Raw genomic sequence first — 17,650 nt, 5'->3', positions numbered from 1 at the left:
CTTGTGAGACCCCACCTGGAGTACTGTGTCCAGTTCTGGAGCCTCCATTACAAGAAGGATGTGGAGATGCTGGAGCATGTCCAGAGAAGGGCCACTGGGATGATCAGAGGGCTGGAGCACCTTTCCTATGAGGACAGACTGAAAGAGTTGGGGCTGTTCAGTTTGGAGAAGAGGAGGCTCCAAGGTGACCTTCTTGTGGCCTTTCAGTATCTGAAAGGGACCTACAAAAAAGCTGGAGAAGGACTTTTTAGGCTCTTAGGGAGTGACAGAACTAGGGGGAATGGAGCGAAGATGGAGATGGGTAGGTACAGGCTGGATGTGAGGAGGAAGTTGTTCAGCATGAGAGTGGTGAGAGCCTGGAATGGGTTGCCCAGGGAGGCAGTGGAGGCCCCATCCCTGGAGGTGTTTAAGGCCATCCTGGATGGGGCTCTGGCCAGCCTGATCTAGGGTAGGGTGTCCCTGGCCATGTCAGGGAGGTTGGAACTGACTGTTTCCATGATTCTATGAAATCCAGTTTTCAGGTGGCTGTGGCTGTCTGTTTTGTTGGTGCCTCCACAATGATGCTTTATAAAATAACAGTGAAATTACCTTGTTCATTACTTCGAAAGAAAATGTCACAAATATAATGCATAATTGCTACACTTGTAAATGCAGCTCCCCATCTTTGTAGCGTTAGAGGCTGAGGGAGCTGGGGTTGTTTAGCCTAGAGAAGAGGAAGCTCAGGGGAGACTTCGTTGCTGTCTACGACTACCTGAAGGGAGGTTGTAGCCAGGTGGGGGTTGGTCTCTTCTCCCAGGCAACCAGCAACAGAACAAGGGGACACAGTCTCAAGTTGTGCGGGGGAAGTATAGGCTGGATGTTAGGAGAGAGTGATTTGCCATTGGAATGGGCTGCCCAGGGAGGTGGTGGAGGCACCATCCCTGGAGGTGTTCAAGAAAAGCCTGGATGAGGCACTTAGTGCCATGGTCTAGTTGACTGGCTAGGGCTGGGTGCTAGGTTGGACTGGATGATCTTGGAGGTCTCTTCCAACCTGGTTGATTCTATGATTCTATGATTATCTTTATCAACGTGCTCTGAACATTAGTGAAAATACCAAGAAGAACAAAGGACACACTGGCCTTGGAACAGCATACAATTTCAAACATATACCACTAAAGTACTAAATTTATTAATAGGCATCACAGACATAGTCGAAGCCTCAGCTTTCAATAGTATTTAAGTGTGGATATACTTTTACCATCATTTTCTTTTTTCCCTAAACTCAATGCATAAATTATGTTCCTGGTACGTCATACTTCATATGAAGTCAGGTGTATAAATCCTCCTTGTGGAAAACTAGAGAAAGGCAATCACTGAATTTGAGGTCATATTTAGAATAATTATTTTTATTTTTTTCCTGCTAATTTTTATTAAGCTATCTAAAAGGCTTATCTTTGTTTCTTTTAATTTCCTTTGTCAGTCTAACTCAGCTTGACTTCTGCTAATTCTCACATTATCCATATTTTTCACAGCCTTCAGGATGCTGTTTTCTTTGATTATTAACTTCCTTCATTCATTGCAGGCTTTTCTTAAGCTTAATCTTTCTTCTGCAGTGCTCTTAACTCAGCTAGAACTCAATTCTTAGAGTTTTCATCCCCCAGATCTCAAAAGTAGTATCAAAACTGACTCCACTACTTTTGCGTTCAGTGCTGCTCTTGAGTAAGTCATAAATGCCTTGTCCACTTCCCTCTTCTTCCCTCCCATCCTTGTGCTTCTTCCTTCCCTGTGGTATCTCAAGTACCTGTGCACCTGCATTTATAAATGGAAAAACAACCTATCAGGCAGCTTTACTTTTCAACCAGATCAGGAGCCCAATCTGCTTCACATCTGTGTCAGGATAATCGAGGGAGCACAGTGAGAGCAGAAATGCCAGGGCAGGCCTATAAACACCATGCAAGAAATGTCAAGTAAAAATATATCTTCAGTTTTAAAAATGATAGAGTACCTCTCATGACAATTTTAAACACTTAGAATGCTGCAAATTGAGATATGACATGATAATCACCTAAAGTCAATCTGTTAGAACTTTAGAAAGTGTCGTCGTGTCTTAACACAGAATTCTACTTCAGCCTTTAAAATTTATCCCATTTACTACTGCTACTCTTAATTATTGTCATCTATTTACATGCCAAGACTAATGATTCATTAGTATGATGGATTAGATTGTAAAGGATAGGTAAGTAGGTTATAGGCAGGGTAAACACCAGCCCCCCCAGAAACACAGAGAAATGCACAATGCTAAAATGAGATGTACTATGCATCTTTAAATGATTGCTGTAATTATGCTTCAAACCATGTCTCCTTACAAGACTGATTTCTATTAGTGATTCCCCAAAACACAAAATCAAACATGTTTTGTTCGAAGTTTTGTTCAGAGCTAAAGACTGAGCAGACCTTAGGGCTGAGAATATTTTTTTTTTGCATAAAACCTCATGCAGCAATAAATGAACTTGATAAGGTCAATAAATCTTATTTATATTTGAATAATTTGAAATAATCATATTTTTGGGGTGTATGATTCATGTGAAGATCAATGAGATTTAAGTTCAAGTGGAATGCCAAGGGGAATTGCTCAGTGAAGTACATGCAGAATTGATACCTTTTCTGAAGGTAGTAACAATGAGTATCAAATTTGCACTAGAGTGATACATATTCCCTAATTAGGGATCTGACCTCAGCTTTCCATGCTGTCTTTTTGATCATTCTATCAAGCAAAAAAATAAACACTTTTAGTGCTTCCTGGCTTTTGGCTCTCACCTTCATCTAAATGCTTCTCAGTCTGAAGCAATTTCACTGCATAAAAGTCAAATGAATGAATTGATACTGCAATCAGTTCTGCTATTTTTAAGGTGCAAAGTTTAGTATTCTAAGCTATTTATTCACTTTAAAAAAGAAAGGATCAAGAAATGAATGGCAGAAGGTTTAATTAAACCTATTATGTGTCTATCATGATGACACTATGGTAACAAATCCACATAGAGTGTTTCAGCTCTTGCTTTAGAAATCCTCATGTTTAACAACAGAGTTTAAGCATGTGATTAATTTTGGGCATGTACATCATCCCATCAACTTCAAAAAGACTATGCAAATATTTAAAGATTAAATACCTTTTGAGACTAGGGCCAAAGTTTTTATCAAATGGCACCACTGAACTCAGTTTTATAAGCCAAATGTTTCTATAAACAATGAAGTATCACTAAAGGCAAAATACAAATAACTTGGTTTTCCAAAGCTGAAATTAAACCAAAAAATGACCCAAACTTTCACTTTTTCACCATTTTCATATGAAAAAATAAGATGTTTCCATTTAAAATCCTTTCTGATGAGTTTAACAAAAGAAAAGCTACATTTGCAGAACGGAAAAGCAGATATGTGCAAGTGGCTTCCACATTTGTGTGGAAAACCTTAGCTTGGAGGGGGGTTTGATCTGAGTCCTACATCCACTGAAGACCTTAGTCTTGAAATCTTGCTTTTTAAAAAAGATCATACAACCTGTTCTTCTGAAAATGTCCCACCTTGCATGAATAAATAATGGCAGAGATAGGAAGCAGAGTCTCCACATCTGAACTACAAGTCAAATCCCTTCAGTAAGATAAACCAGCTTTCTCAGGCCTCATTTGTGCTAGTTTGAAGTTAGCTAGAATGTTTTGGTGAGAAGGACTAGATCATAGGCTGTGCAATCAAAACAGTGGTGATGTCTGTCTACTTCGCTCACAGTCTTGCTGAGAAGTATGGGAACAAGAAATAAAAACATTTGATAACACTCTCACCATCACTCTCACTGGGGCTGCTGGCTGAGATGCATCTCTCTAACCTCACTCTCCATTTTGGGCTAACCCACTTTGTTTCTTAAACCTCTGGCTGAACCTCTATTCTTCTTTGGCACTGGGGTAAGGTTGAGAGGGGCAGGGGGAAGGTGAAGAGGTGGTTGATAGCCCCTCCTGGGGACTCAGGTCTCTGGGAGGGGAGGTGTGTTTCTGTATTACCTTTTCCCTTGTATATTTCTGTCTATAACTGTATATACTGTAAATATCTGCTTGTATATTGTGCCAGCTGTAAATATAAGCTTCATTCATATTTCCAGAGCTGGCTGAGTCTAGTCTGGGTGATTTCCAAAGTGGGGGGGGCGGGATGGGAACACCCAAACCATCACATCTTTTTTATCTGAAACTCATTGTGGAAAATAATGCAAACTCCTACTCATCTCAGGTTCACTAAATTATATTTGTCAATTAATAAACTATTTATTAATAAAATGCAATCAGTCCTATATACAAGGAACTTTCCCTGGCATGCACACCTGTTTTGCAGGTGCCTCTTAAGCATGTGTTTCCTCAAAACTGAAGCTTGAAATTATGTAGAAGAAAAAAAAATCAGAAAGTTTTATACTGTAAATCACTATTGTAGTGTGGTGGAGGGGCAGCAGCCCCAAAACTGAGGCTTTTCTATGCCTCTACATGCCCAGACATGTTCTTCTGCCAGGACCCACGAGGCAGCAAACAAATTGTGTAACACACACACGTCCAGTCCGTGTACCCCTGAGATCCGGGCAGGTAATCTCCTATTGGGAGGTCCAGGCATGTCTCTACTGCCTATTGGGGCAAGGTTTGGCTTATGGCCAACCTAATTGGTCATTTTAGATGTCCAATGAGCCACGAATCTCAGCCCAGAGCCTTTAAAGAGGGGTGCACAGCAGCCCCATGTGGTCAGATGTTCAGTCCTGTTCAGTCCGATCAGACGATCCAGACTGTTTACCAGTTCAGAAGCTTAGAGCATTCAGACTCAGCTCTGATCCACAGCAGCATCCTGCTGCCCTGACTCGCTTGCGTTGGCCTAGACACAGGACCAGGCCTTGCTCACTTGCAAGCATTACAGAGGCTTAGACCTCATGCATTGATCTCAAGGCACAGCCAAGCAATCTTCAAGCCCTCTGAGAAGCAGAGCACATTCATGCCTGCACCATACATATATGGGGAGCCGAGAGACCCCCTGCCTAAGCCTAGAGCTATCTTGATTCATCTGCGGAGTTAAATCTCCCTGCAGCACGGCATAAATACTACTTGCCAGCTAATTTCTTAAGAAGTGAATTCACAAACAGGCTGTAAGAAGTGTGCTGTGATGCAATACAAAAGGTGCAGGATGTTTTCCCAGAAAAATATTCATTTGTATGCCTGCATCATGACTGACTTCTTATTCTGTACATCACTGGACAGTCATGGTAGCTCATCGGTTGGAAATGGACATGTAAATTGTATCTAATCAATATCTTTCTCTCTAGATTAAATGAGAAAATTCATTTATTTTTAAGAAATTAAAAGAGGAAAAGTATACGAAGAAGCCAGTGACAATCAGATTAATAAAATTGGAGTGTGATTTTTCCATACATGAGAAGTGAGGCATTATTCTCCCCTACCACTTCTATATTTTCTTTAGCCCAGGCTGTAAATATCACAAAGATGGTAGGCTTGTGAAAGGTTGAACAAGCTAGAGAAAAGCAATTATTGTTTGTGACCTAATGTAATACAGAGACTGTACTTGTGGCAGAGGTAAGCACAAAATAGATCTGCTGTTGTAGACAAACTTGTAGTGCACTGTTTCAAAGAGAGGCTGTGGGAACATGCAGCTCTTGTGTGGTTAAGCAGGTAGATTTAGACAATTTGGAATCTTCCCTCCCCCCCCCCCCCCCTTCAAATTAAAGTTTTGTTGTTGTTGTTGTTTTTTAATGTACTGATGCAAAAGGTAGCTAACACTGAGAAAATAATAATAAAGTTTAATTTTTACATCCTCCCTTTAGGCTACTCAGTTTTTTATCAACAGACATTAGAAAAGATAAGAGGCCAAACTGAAGCCATCTAAGGATGTATGTGTGCTTACCCCAGAAGTTACTTCATAGAACTCCACTTCGTCAACTTTTGATGTTACACAGTTCTTTAAAATTACTAGGTCTTCAACAAAGTTTGGTTTATGCTCGCATCAGCTAGAAGTTTTCTATGATTGTTTTATTTAGTTGATGCTCTTGATTTCATATATACACATCTTTTAATGCAGTAAAAACTTAAGCTACAGTAACAGTAATTTCCTTTTATATTTACATTCACTGCAGAATCTTCAAAGATGTTTGGGGTTTGAATAACTTCCATCAAGCTAGCTGCACCTAGAACTACAGAATTCATTAATGCTATGATAGGCTAAAGGAATTCAATCACTATTCCTCTAATGCACTTACATTTTAGTGAGCTGACTGGATTCTTGTTAAGAGAACAATATGCTTGACATATGAGCTATTCCACGTGATTTTGAAATACAACTGACATTTGCAGCTTAGCACACTGATAGCTTTTTAGCTTTTTAACAACCTGCTATATGTAAACTTCTGCAATGTGACTTTAAACATATGATTTTCGTGATCAAGGATTCTCATTTGCTTAACATTTTGTCAGTGTTACCTTTGGAGTCCCTCCCCCCTATATTTTCTGCATAAAATTCTATTGAAGGTAATTTGAATTCCTAATATTTATTTACTTTCATTGAAAATTACTTCTCCTTAGCTTCCATTACAGCATGGGCCTCAATCTTTAATTATTTTCCTTGTTTTCTTAAAATAATATAAACTGGTATGACTCAGAGCATGAGAGATCACAGGAAAAGCAAAGAGAAGAGTATTTTTTCTGGTTTTAAATATTCACAAATATTTGCTATGAGAGTTTAAATGTTGAGTGGGCATTGAACTGCACATAATTGTTCTTTCCACTTTGCCCCCCCCCAAAATTGACAGTGGTACAGAAGGCTGTTTCAAATTTTATATCTCTAAATATGCATAAAATAATGCTTATTTGTTATATCTTTCCTTTTTAAACCCAAAGACAACACATAAGTATTTGAAAATCTTATTTTAACTTTTCACACATATGAAAATTATATAGGATAGGATATAGACATTTATATTTGTAATGCATCACCGAGGTTGAACTACATGATAATAACCATAGCAACCTGGCTTTTGGACATGCAATTATGATCCAGTGCAACAAAGCTCCTTCAAGGTTTGTGGTATTTTGCACATTTCAGCACATGCTTTTCTTCCTGAAAGACAATGTCAAAGGCCTTGCTTAATGATCCCTGTTGTTTCCTTTTGAGCTGTGTGCCATTTCGCTCTTTAATTAGAAGAGCTGCTCTTCAAGCTGCCAAGACATAACTAATTTCCACAGCACTTCAAACCATGTGTTCAAGCAAGTCAATGAATTTAATGTTGGTTGAGGGTTATGTGGGTTGGGTTTTTTCTTTTCTTTGATTTGTTTGTCTGTTTGTTTGTGTTTTTTTCCCAGTAAGAGTAGCAAGTTTCTAAGTTTCTGGAATGCAAGGCTTTCAATGAAAAACGAGAAAGTGAATGTCATTATGTGTACTTCTGTATCTCATAATCAGACATGTCTCAGTTTATCCTTGGGACTCAAACCATCAGAGCCCAGTAAAATTGCAGGACACCAATTACTTTAATTTCATTAAAGCTATGGCCTTCCCTTACAGAAATCTTTTTCAGTTCTTTGCTTTCTCTTCCTGAAAATAACTGACTTGCAATCCTGCTGTTAACAATCAATACTATAAAATGCCCTAGTTCAACTACACTGAAATTTAATCTTTCAGTATTTCTTTACAAGTATAACAATTTAAAAATACATGTATTGATTTCAGGGCAGTGTGAGTTAATCTTCTTCTTGTCCATCTCTGATATATACATATATAACACTTAAGATCTCAGTGTTAACTACTGCATGAACAGTCTAATCTAAGGAACATTTAATTGCACGTATCTCACTCAGGGCTGTTTTCAGGTAATTAATGAATTTAATTGCAAGAAAAAATTATTAATGAAGGAGATCTTATGTATTTCTTGGTTGAAATATCTTAATATGGAAGATCTCATTTATTTTAAAAAGTTTGTGATTACACTAGAGATATTTTTATAGATGTGAAGATGTCTACAAAAATATTGTTTTATATATAATAAAGTTATGTTTCATGACGCAAAGATATTCCTTTAAGCATTTGTCAAGCACATTTCAGTTTCATTAAGGAAATAAAGGCTACTAACACTTTGGGAACCAGTGTAAACTTTCTATCTCCCAAGATAGAGGGATGAAAATACTCTGTTCTTGCCTTGAAGAAAATGCATATGAACCTTCTGTTCAAATTCAAGACAGTATTTATGTATTTTAGAGCTTAAATCACATGAAAAAAAAATCTTTATTTTAAACTTAGCTTGGATGTGACTTCCTAAAACATTTGTGTGATAGAAGTTTCTGATAGGTTGCTCTAAGTTTACTGTATAGTGACACCTATTTAAACTGTGAGTTGCTGCGTGATGTGGATAGTGTTTCAACAGGAACACACTAGACATTTAAGATCAGGGATTTGAAGAAGCATTGAATCAAGACTGGAAGAGAGACTGTTGTGCTACAAAGAAGTTGAACTGCAAATGCACATTGATCTCAAAATTACTCTTGCAATTGTGAGTAAATGTTCAAATCCTCTATGTAAGAAATTCTGTAGCTAGGTTATATTATGCCTTTTGCGCAAGCAGAGAAAGGAGCCTCTTGAGTCCCCTAGGGGGCAAGCAGTATGATAGAAACTAATAACCTCTTTCCAGCTTGAAGTTTAACATTTGCACTTGCGAGTTGTTTCCTAAGTGCACTAGATTGCCTGTTCTTTATGCGTATAAATATTCAAACTGTGCATTTCAAACAAGTTTTCTGGTGAGATTTAATGTTAATAAACAATTTTCATAGTTATTAACAATCTTCACCTGGATATCAAAATTAATATCGACTATTATTTTTGCACAATTTGTAACACAAAGTAGTAATAATTTAAAGATTCAGTAAAAACAAACCTATCAAACCCAATCTCTCTCTCTTATTTTTTTTTAACAGTCTTGTCTAAAGCTATTTTATTGAAGGAGATAACATTGTAACTAAAAGTACATGAAGTCACTTGTAAACTGTAGTCTTGAAATGGCAACAGAAATTTGAGGGTCAAAGCCCTGGAGCTATCTATATTTACCTGTTGTCACATTCTCCAATGGAATGATTTGTTTCGTAATAGTTTTCTTGCCTAAAAGATAAAATGTAGCAGAATTTTCTCAGGGCTACCTTTAAAACTGAAGTCCAATAGTGCTGTGATAAAACCACTGTTGCAATGTTTAGACTTGTAAACACACTTCCCTGGCATGAAGAAACCTTGACAAATGTCATCATCGCTCCCAGCTCAAAAGCAGGTGGACAGTGCTGTGCTCTTGCTAACAAAAACTTCCACAAGATCTGCAGTAGATAAGTTTAAAATAGATTTGAGAGGTCTAGCTTTACCAGGGAGAGGTAAATTAAGGGAGACTCAGATTCCACGCTAGAACTTTGCTGAGTTCTCCACACCACCAGCTGTGTTAGTAGGCAACTTGTCCTTAACCCTGCTGTTTTCCAGTTGTGGCTATGTGAATATTTGTCATATGTTTCCTGGTAATGTTCATTTTACAGCAGGATCTGAGAAATTAGGACAGACTTCCTTCTTCATCCCTGCCTCTTAAGAGTCCCTTACGGTAGAATTTACCTAGATAAAGCACTTAAAGTGTGTTAATTGCCTTCTTGTGCTGTGCTGAAGAAAAGTCAGGGTTGGAAGCAGAATATCTGAAATTCAGGGCCTGTGTTTCCCTATAGTATGTTTGAAAAATAGTAGGTTACAGTTACACTTGGGATCATGAATGGTTGAAAGCTTGTGGAAAATATATGTAGTAAATGATTCCAAAAGCTATGACATTTTCAGTCTCCATAAACAACTAAACAACTGTATCTCAATCTCATAAGGTATGAATATATGCATGATACTCATGCATCAACATGGACATTTTATATATATATATATATATATATATATATATATATACATACATATATATATATACACACCTACATAACTATTATCACACATATAGAGTTATATGTGAAGGCTATCCTCCAGATATATAGGCAATTTATTCCCCTCTATTCCTAAGTTTACAGTCCTTTCTTTCCAGCTCAGACATTGCGGCAAAATGATACATGTTTCAGGAAAGAAACGAGTGAAATAGATGACTGCAAAGTGCATCATTAAAGGACAGCATTTGGGATCAGGTACTAGAGTTATTTTCCCTGATAGTTGGTTATAAGTAAAAAGTCCACAGAAAACACTTATTCCCACTAAGCATTTTCTTTCTCCTTTTGATGTTCCAGCCAAACAAAGTCAGTTGACAGTGGAACTTCTGTAGTGTACTTAGAGACTTAGCAAGTTATGTAAAGATCCATGAAACAAATAAAAATTGTTACTTACATGCAAACTGAAGAACAACTTCTCTGCTTAAAATGCTGCCAAACATGTTGCTGGTTAAACACTGGTACTGTCCAGAATCTTTCATTTCACTGGGGTTGTTGATGATTAAGCTTCCTTCTATTAAACTGAAGCGATAATCACTTTCAATGTCGATTTCAGTTCCATTTCGAAGCCATCTTAGGAAAAAAAAAGGGAACTACTTGAGCGCTTTGTGGCCAAAGGAAGGTGTGAAATTTAACATACAGAATGTGACAACCCAGTTACCATGAGGTGGGCAGGTACTCAAAGATATTCTGTGCAGAAAACTATTGTTTTGCCAAAGTTTGAATGGAGATATTCCGCAACATGTACTTGACAAAAGCTAAGTTTTTCCTTAGAAAAGAAAACCACAAATTAAAGCAGATTCTCAGCCTCTGAAGAGAAAGTATATTCTTTGGTTTGCCTATGCTGATTATTTTCTTTCCCACATTTTTTTTTTTGCCTTTAAAGGAGAAATAGTCCATAAAAGCTTCAGATCTAAAATGAATCCTTTCAGTAAAAACCAAGACTTTTACTGTTCTTATGATAATCAAAGTTTCAAGTCATTGAAGTATTAGGAGTAAATGATTTTAGAGCTAGCAAAGCAGATCTGCACATGAAAGAAAAGAAACTATCTTTTGCGGTCTTTCAGCATTTCATCTGTTATTCTGTACCCGAGAAAAGCTGATTTAAGTGCAGAAAGCAGAAGAGTAGGTCCTGTGAAGAGCAGGGAAGTAGCTTGATGTATGTTGTGAAACAGGATGTTAATAACAGATAAAGGCAAAATAATGTCAACTGGACAAGGATACACAAAATTCGGAGAAGACTGGAACAGGGGGGACTGGAATCAGTTGGTGGCTGGTCAAGGCAAACAGCCTGGCAGCAACCAGGTAAATGGAAACTAACTTCATATGAGGAATTAGCTGCCAGAGAGTTCCTTGAGAGGCAGGAATTGTAAAGAAGGTTTGAGTGAAAATAAGGTGGACAAAGCCAGGCTGTAGGAACCATATTCAAAAGTATAAGAGTTTCAAAAGACTCAGAGTTAAAGCATTGAATAATTCCCAAATTAATATTAAGTAAACTCACACAAAGGCTCACATAACTGCTCCCCACCTTAACTCCTCCATGGGATGGGAACAAGAATCTGAAGAAAAAGGCAAAGCCTCATGGGTTGAGATAAAGGAGAGGTTAATAGAACTGCACAAAGAGATAACAATAATCAGGGAAAATGATAGTACTAATGAATATACAGCAAGTGATACAAAATGTAGCACTGACTGCAATGGCCTGCCCAGACTGGTCCAGCCTGGGCACTTGACTCCTGCCTCCAAATCACAGTCACCTGCACCAGACCTTCCCTTACACAGCAGGCACAATGTCAGTATGGTATTGAATAACCCATGAGATGTTTCAGCTACCTGTCTTGGCTCTGGCCCCTCCCAGCTTCTTGTGTGGGAAAACAAACAAAAAAAAAAAAACCAACCCCCAAAATCTTAATCTTATCCTATCTGAACCCAGGACACTTAAGTCTCGTAAGTTTTTGCTGCATAAGCGGATTGAGGTTAGAGTCTGCTCCCCTAGCATATTCTCTGCCAAGAAACCTCACTTCTCTCACTGTTCCTAAAGACTGAAACATCAAATCCTGCAAAAATCCACTGGAACAAGCCCCTGGGAGTGCTGAAATAGTGGAGGTTGGACTAGGTGAAATTCAAAGGGCCCTTCCAGCCCAAAACATGATGTGATTTTATTAATATTAGTTTGTTGAAAGAATGAGAAGAGGGGATAAGTGGTATGAACAGGTATGGTACTACCAGCATGACACACAGATATCTCCTTTGTAGTTCACAGTCATTCTGCAGCTCCAAAGTTGCCTCAGGAAATTGCCAGGCACTTCCAAGCTTTGCCAGAGTTCAGTAAAGACTCGAAGAACTTGGGAATATCTAGACTTCTGAGGCAACTTTAATGCAGCAAAGCAATCATCAATCCACACTATCTTGTTGATGTCAACGGTAAATGAGGTATAGATAGCATAATTCAGCTGAAGTTATCTGACTTTTTCTTAATCCACAGGCAAAAATTGCCAGAGTGAAAGCAAAGTGTGAGACTACTATTTACTCCCTTTTTAATGATTGCACTTTTGATTACATTAGACCCTTCCTTCATTTAATATTAAGGAATTAAAGCTGATGACAGTATTTCCTTATTTTAAAGGACCTTAAGAAAGTCTGTAGAATTTACCATATTTTTAAAGAGATTCACATACAGCAGAGCAAAAAGAAGAGGAACTTTTAATCTCAAACAGTTTATTAATGATTTAGGTTTTTGAACAAAACCATAATGAAAGTTAACTTTTACATAAACATATGGAATAAAAGTGCAAAATTGAATGATCCACAATCAATAGCAAATTTAAGGAAAAAAAATATGTTTGGGCATTTCCAAATGAGAGCCAACACAAAATTCAGTCTGCTTTAATTAGTTTTTTCTTTAAATTTCATTTTTCATTAAATTAAATGCAAAAATGTAACTCACAGTAACTCTCAGACTCATAGTTCTAACATTAGAGGTTAATATGGAGATATCTAGGCATAGTAGTCTGGAAGGAAAAAAATGCAACAGCAAATAGTTGAAAGGAATAAAACAAACTTGTGAGTGAAAAGAGATTTGCCTTCATAATATCCTGCATTGCATAGCCATGTCATTTGATGTACCTGTTCCTTATTGCTTCCCCTTCAAAATGAGATAATATTTCATAGCTTTATCGATGGTTAGAAAAAAGCCTAAAGATTTTGTTCATGTCAGCTGTCACAGACAAAAGTCAAAAAATGGACAGGAGTTCTCTTCACGTGGCCAGATATGGCTTATTCAGAATCAGAAAACGCATTTGCTCAAGGAAGGCATTTTTGTCACAGAACTGTTTCTGTTACGTAGTTTTCCAAAGCACACTGGCTGTCAGAGTGGTATTGTAGTGCTGAATATTCTGAAATCTGATAAGAAAAAAGTGTCTAAAATCAAGTACCTGTATGTGGGAGTAGGATTTCCACGAGCTTGGCAATTCAAAGATACTTTCTTCTCCTCCGAATCAGTTGGAAAAATCACATCATCAGGCTCTTGCACAAACACCGGCCCATAATCAACACTTTCTGTGGAAATAGAAGTGCTAAATGTAAATGTATAACACCTTTCATAAAGTGAGATTAAAGTGTGCAAAGTCATGCTTGTTTTTCAGAGGCACCTAAGACAGTACTTCAGATGCTATCAGATGCTCTATTAAAAAACAATGTTCTTTTTATTTATTTCTTTTTCTGCAGAGTTAGGCAATAAATATTACCGAGTTACCAACAAAATACATAGCATGAGTTAAGTGTTCACCATGCCTTAAAATGGCTATCTCACCAGACATATTTTGGGATGTAGTCTAATGAATATCTCAAGAGAATTAATCCAGCAGAAGGAATTAATTCTGCTTATAGAGAGCAGGGTAAACAAAAATTTTCCATCTGCCTGCATCAGCTTATCCTACAAAAAAACTAAACCACATTTTAGCCCTTTATGTCAAAGAGCTGCTAAGAAAAATCACTTGTGAAATTAATGGCAGCAACTAGTGGCTACTATTAAATAATATATAGCAAAATCTGACATTTCATTTTTTTCCACTGTCTTCTCTAATTTTAGCATGTATCTATATCTTCACATGAATTTACATTTCCAAACACACACACACAAAAAAACCCTGGGCAGACCCCTGGAATACATCTAAGATTCTTATTCATTTGTAGTGCAAGGAAAGAAGTATAACCTTCAGAAAAGTAAAAGGTTGCAAGTATAGCATTCCTGATCACATAGGTCTCAACTAAAATGCTCACACTGCACTACAGACTGAAATTTTAATCAACATAAACTTGCTCTAAGCTCTTGAACAATTTAGTCTCAATGATTTTTCAAATTTAAAGAACTAGCCTAGCAGTTTGGGTGAAGTGAAATAGATACACTGCCCTCCTACTTGCAATGAAACATATCAGAGCAGTTTTCTCTGTCAGTTTCATGGTTTCCTATATTCACGTCATACATGTCGTGAGATACTAAGTAGTGTGTAACTTTGTGTTACATTTGTCCTACCAATGTAAGCTTGAAGTAAGAAAATGGAACTCTAAGACTTTGAGGTTTGGACACTGAGTTATCAAGGCTATTTACTACATTGTTCTACCAAATCCACACAGCTTCAAGCATGTTATGAGTTCAGTTATGGGAATGCTAATAGATTCAGAAAGCTTGCATGAACAGGAAAAGGTGCATGGAACTACAGGTCTTGGTACAGAGAACAAAGCCTTGAAGTCTGAAAAAGGCTAAGAGACATAAAAATTATAGGTGCTAGTTCTGAGATGCAAATCTCTGTCTTTTTAAGTTCAGTAGTATTTTTGTTTCTCAGTTCTGTAATATAAAACTGTGAAAAGACCACATGAAAACCTGTTCCACTTGTTCCACCTTCCTTTGTAGTGAATATACACTTATTACACAGAATTTTGTCTTTTTTACAAGGCTATTCAAGTGTAAATGTTGAAAATACCTTTATATACAGGTATACATGCTTATGTTGAAGTAGATTAAAATAATTAGTCTGAGAATTTGTAAAGACAGTGAATAAAACCAGCAATGATTAGCAGTTTCTGCTTTGCATAATTTTCAAGTTGATTAGACCTTTTGATAGGACTGGTGAATGAGTGAGGAATTCTTTTCTGCACATTTACATAACTTCCATGCTTAGGTACACAACTCCAGTTGTGTTAGAAGTATCCTTCCTAGGACAGATAACTGCATTATTTAAAAAACATCCAACCACATTAAATGATTTCTGATATGTGTTTTTATTATTGAAGTTAAAACAACTTTAGGACTAAGTTTAGAGCACTATAGCTGAAGCTACCACAAGGGCAGTGGAATCAGCTGGCAAAGGTGATTTTAAGGAATGAAATCATGAGTCAAAACTATTGTGTGAATTGTTTCTTATAATTTGGTCACCTGCTTCTTACGTTGCACAAGAGAAAATACTAATGGAAGCAGACATAAGTAGTTAGACCTCTCATCAAGCTAGAGCCTAGCAAACCCAAGAACTAATTAATGAATTAGTACTGCCATTGGAATGGGCTGCCCAGGGAGGTGGTAGAGTCGCTGTCCCTGGAGGTGTTCAAGAAAAGCCTGGATGAGGCACTTAGTGCCATGGTCTAGATGACTGGATAGGGCTGGGTGATAGGTTGGACTGGATGATCTTGGAGGTCTCTTCCAATCAGGTTGATTCTATGATTCTATGAATGTAAAAACCACTTCATGGCTTTAGAATATAGGTATTATTCCATACAGACCAGTAGGTGTATGGATAGGGAGTATATTCATGAAGAGTAAGCATTTTATCTTCTCACAAGGAGTGACTAGATCAAATGTAACGTCACCCATCTAGGAGCGCTGGAAAGAAAAAGATGTAATGCTAGGTAGGTGCTGGTGACACTGGTAGCACACGTGTTCTTTTGATCTGTATTATTTCCAACAGTAACAAATGAAATACTGTGTTACATTATTTGAAAAATAACCTGAACTCTTTAGGTGAAGGTCTGGCACTCATAATGGTAGTGGCCAAATGGATAGTTGTGCTGCGTGGCATGAAAACAGGTTTTCCTTCCGTTTGCAGGGATGACGAGGAACAGCAAAAGTTCAGTGCATGCAAGGCATGTTCCAAAGAGATGAAAAGGTGTTGTTAGCTGCTTATCTGCATTTCAGATGGAGTGTGGAGCACCAGCAGAGATTATTTGGAGAGTCAGAAGCAATGTAAGAATGAAAGAGATGTTCTTCATTTTGTAACTAAATTGACTAAATGAATTCTTAGTTAGATCATCTGGACTGCAACAGAATAATTGAAGAAAAGGGTCTATTCTGAAGAGAACAAAAGCCCTTGGTTAGAAGACAAGACTGTGTTTATAAATTATTTGGCTTAATAAAAGGATGATCTAATAAAAAGCAGCATGGCGTGATACGTGATATGCAAGGAAGGACTAAACTCCAGCGACAGACATGAAATTGAAAATCCTAAATAGAATCACAGAATCAACCAGGTTGGAAGAGACCTCCAAGATCATCCAGTTCAACCTATCCCCCAGCCCTCTCCAGTCAACTAGGCCATGGCACTAAGTGCCTCATCCAGTCTTTTCTTGAACACCTCCAGGGATGGTGACTCCATCACCTCCCTGGGCAGCCCATTCCAATGGCAAAGTGTTCTGTGCCTCCTCTCCATTTCCAAAGCAAAGAAGGACTCATACTGCAGATGCAAATATTCATTTTAAATATACTTTAAAATGTTTTAAACTGTCTTTTTTCAAAATAAACCACATGTAATTAAATGTAATTAAAAAGATGCATGGAATTAAAAAGAAAACTTCTAATTTTCTTATACATAATGTTAATAAAAAGCTCAAACAAAATAAAGCTTTTTGAAGGCTTCGGTAGTTATATCAGTAATGGGCAGATAGTTTATTAAGCACTTAACATATCATTAAAGGTGATGAAAAGTCCTATACTCTCACAAATCTGATCTGGAAGATCAGTGGAGGCATACTGTATTCTCTTTTCTATGTAAGGACTCTAAAGCTACAGTGAAAATGTGTGACTTTAGAATACATTTCCCAGAAGGCAGTACACACTCTGCTATGTTGCCATTTCAAGATGACACATGACTCAAAGATGCAGACCTCATTTCTCTTCTCCTAATATAAATATTGAAGTTAAAGGCAGACTGCAAGGCAGGCAGAGAGTCATAGGGTGAGGCTGCAGATCTACAAGTTTAGTCAGTCATGGAGCCAGAAATGCTGAGCAAATTGGACTGAATGATGACCACCACAGCCTGAAATTTGAAACTTACAAATGCCAAGTCAACTTAAATTTAAGTAACTATTCTTTTTTTTTTTTTTCTAGAACAAATAAACAAAGTAACTGTGTTTGTGCATGACAGCACTCATAATACAAAGATTTATATAACTGCAGGATGGAATTCTAAACTTTCAGGAGAAGGTTTAATAGAAATTTGGATGCCTTTTCCATCTTAACAACTTAACAGATGTTATTTTAAATAATGATTGTTTATTAGCAGTTTTCAACATTTTCATATCAAATAAGACATTAAGGAATCATAACCTTAATTTATAGTTTAAAACATTCATTTTGGTGGTAAATCAATGGAGGTGATATTCAGCAT

General features: G+C 37.3%; 1 protein-coding gene across 8 annotated transcripts in view; it reads right to left on the bottom strand.

The window, feature by feature from the left end:
- Positions 1-17,650, bottom strand: part of CNTN5 (contactin 5) — a 736,829-nt gene that overhangs the window by 248,204 nt on the left and 470,975 nt on the right. For all 8 annotated transcript variants that reach the window (XM_064170433.1, XM_064170430.1, XM_064170397.1 and 5 more), the window contains 2 exons: positions 13,430-13,553; positions 10,393-10,568 (listed from right to left, as the gene is read on the bottom strand). In XM_064170433.1, coding sequence (XP_064026503.1) covers positions 10,393-10,568; positions 13,430-13,553 — 300 coding nt within the window. The remainder of the gene's footprint in view (positions 1-10,392; positions 10,569-13,429; positions 13,554-17,650) is intronic.

The sequence above is a fragment of the Pogoniulus pusillus genome, chromosome 3, assembly GCF_015220805.1.
Source record: "Pogoniulus pusillus isolate bPogPus1 chromosome 3, bPogPus1.pri, whole genome shotgun sequence".
Classification (NCBI taxonomy): Eukaryota; Metazoa; Chordata; class Aves; order Piciformes; family Lybiidae; genus Pogoniulus; species Pogoniulus pusillus.
This window is presented reverse-complemented; position numbering and strand designations above follow the sequence as displayed.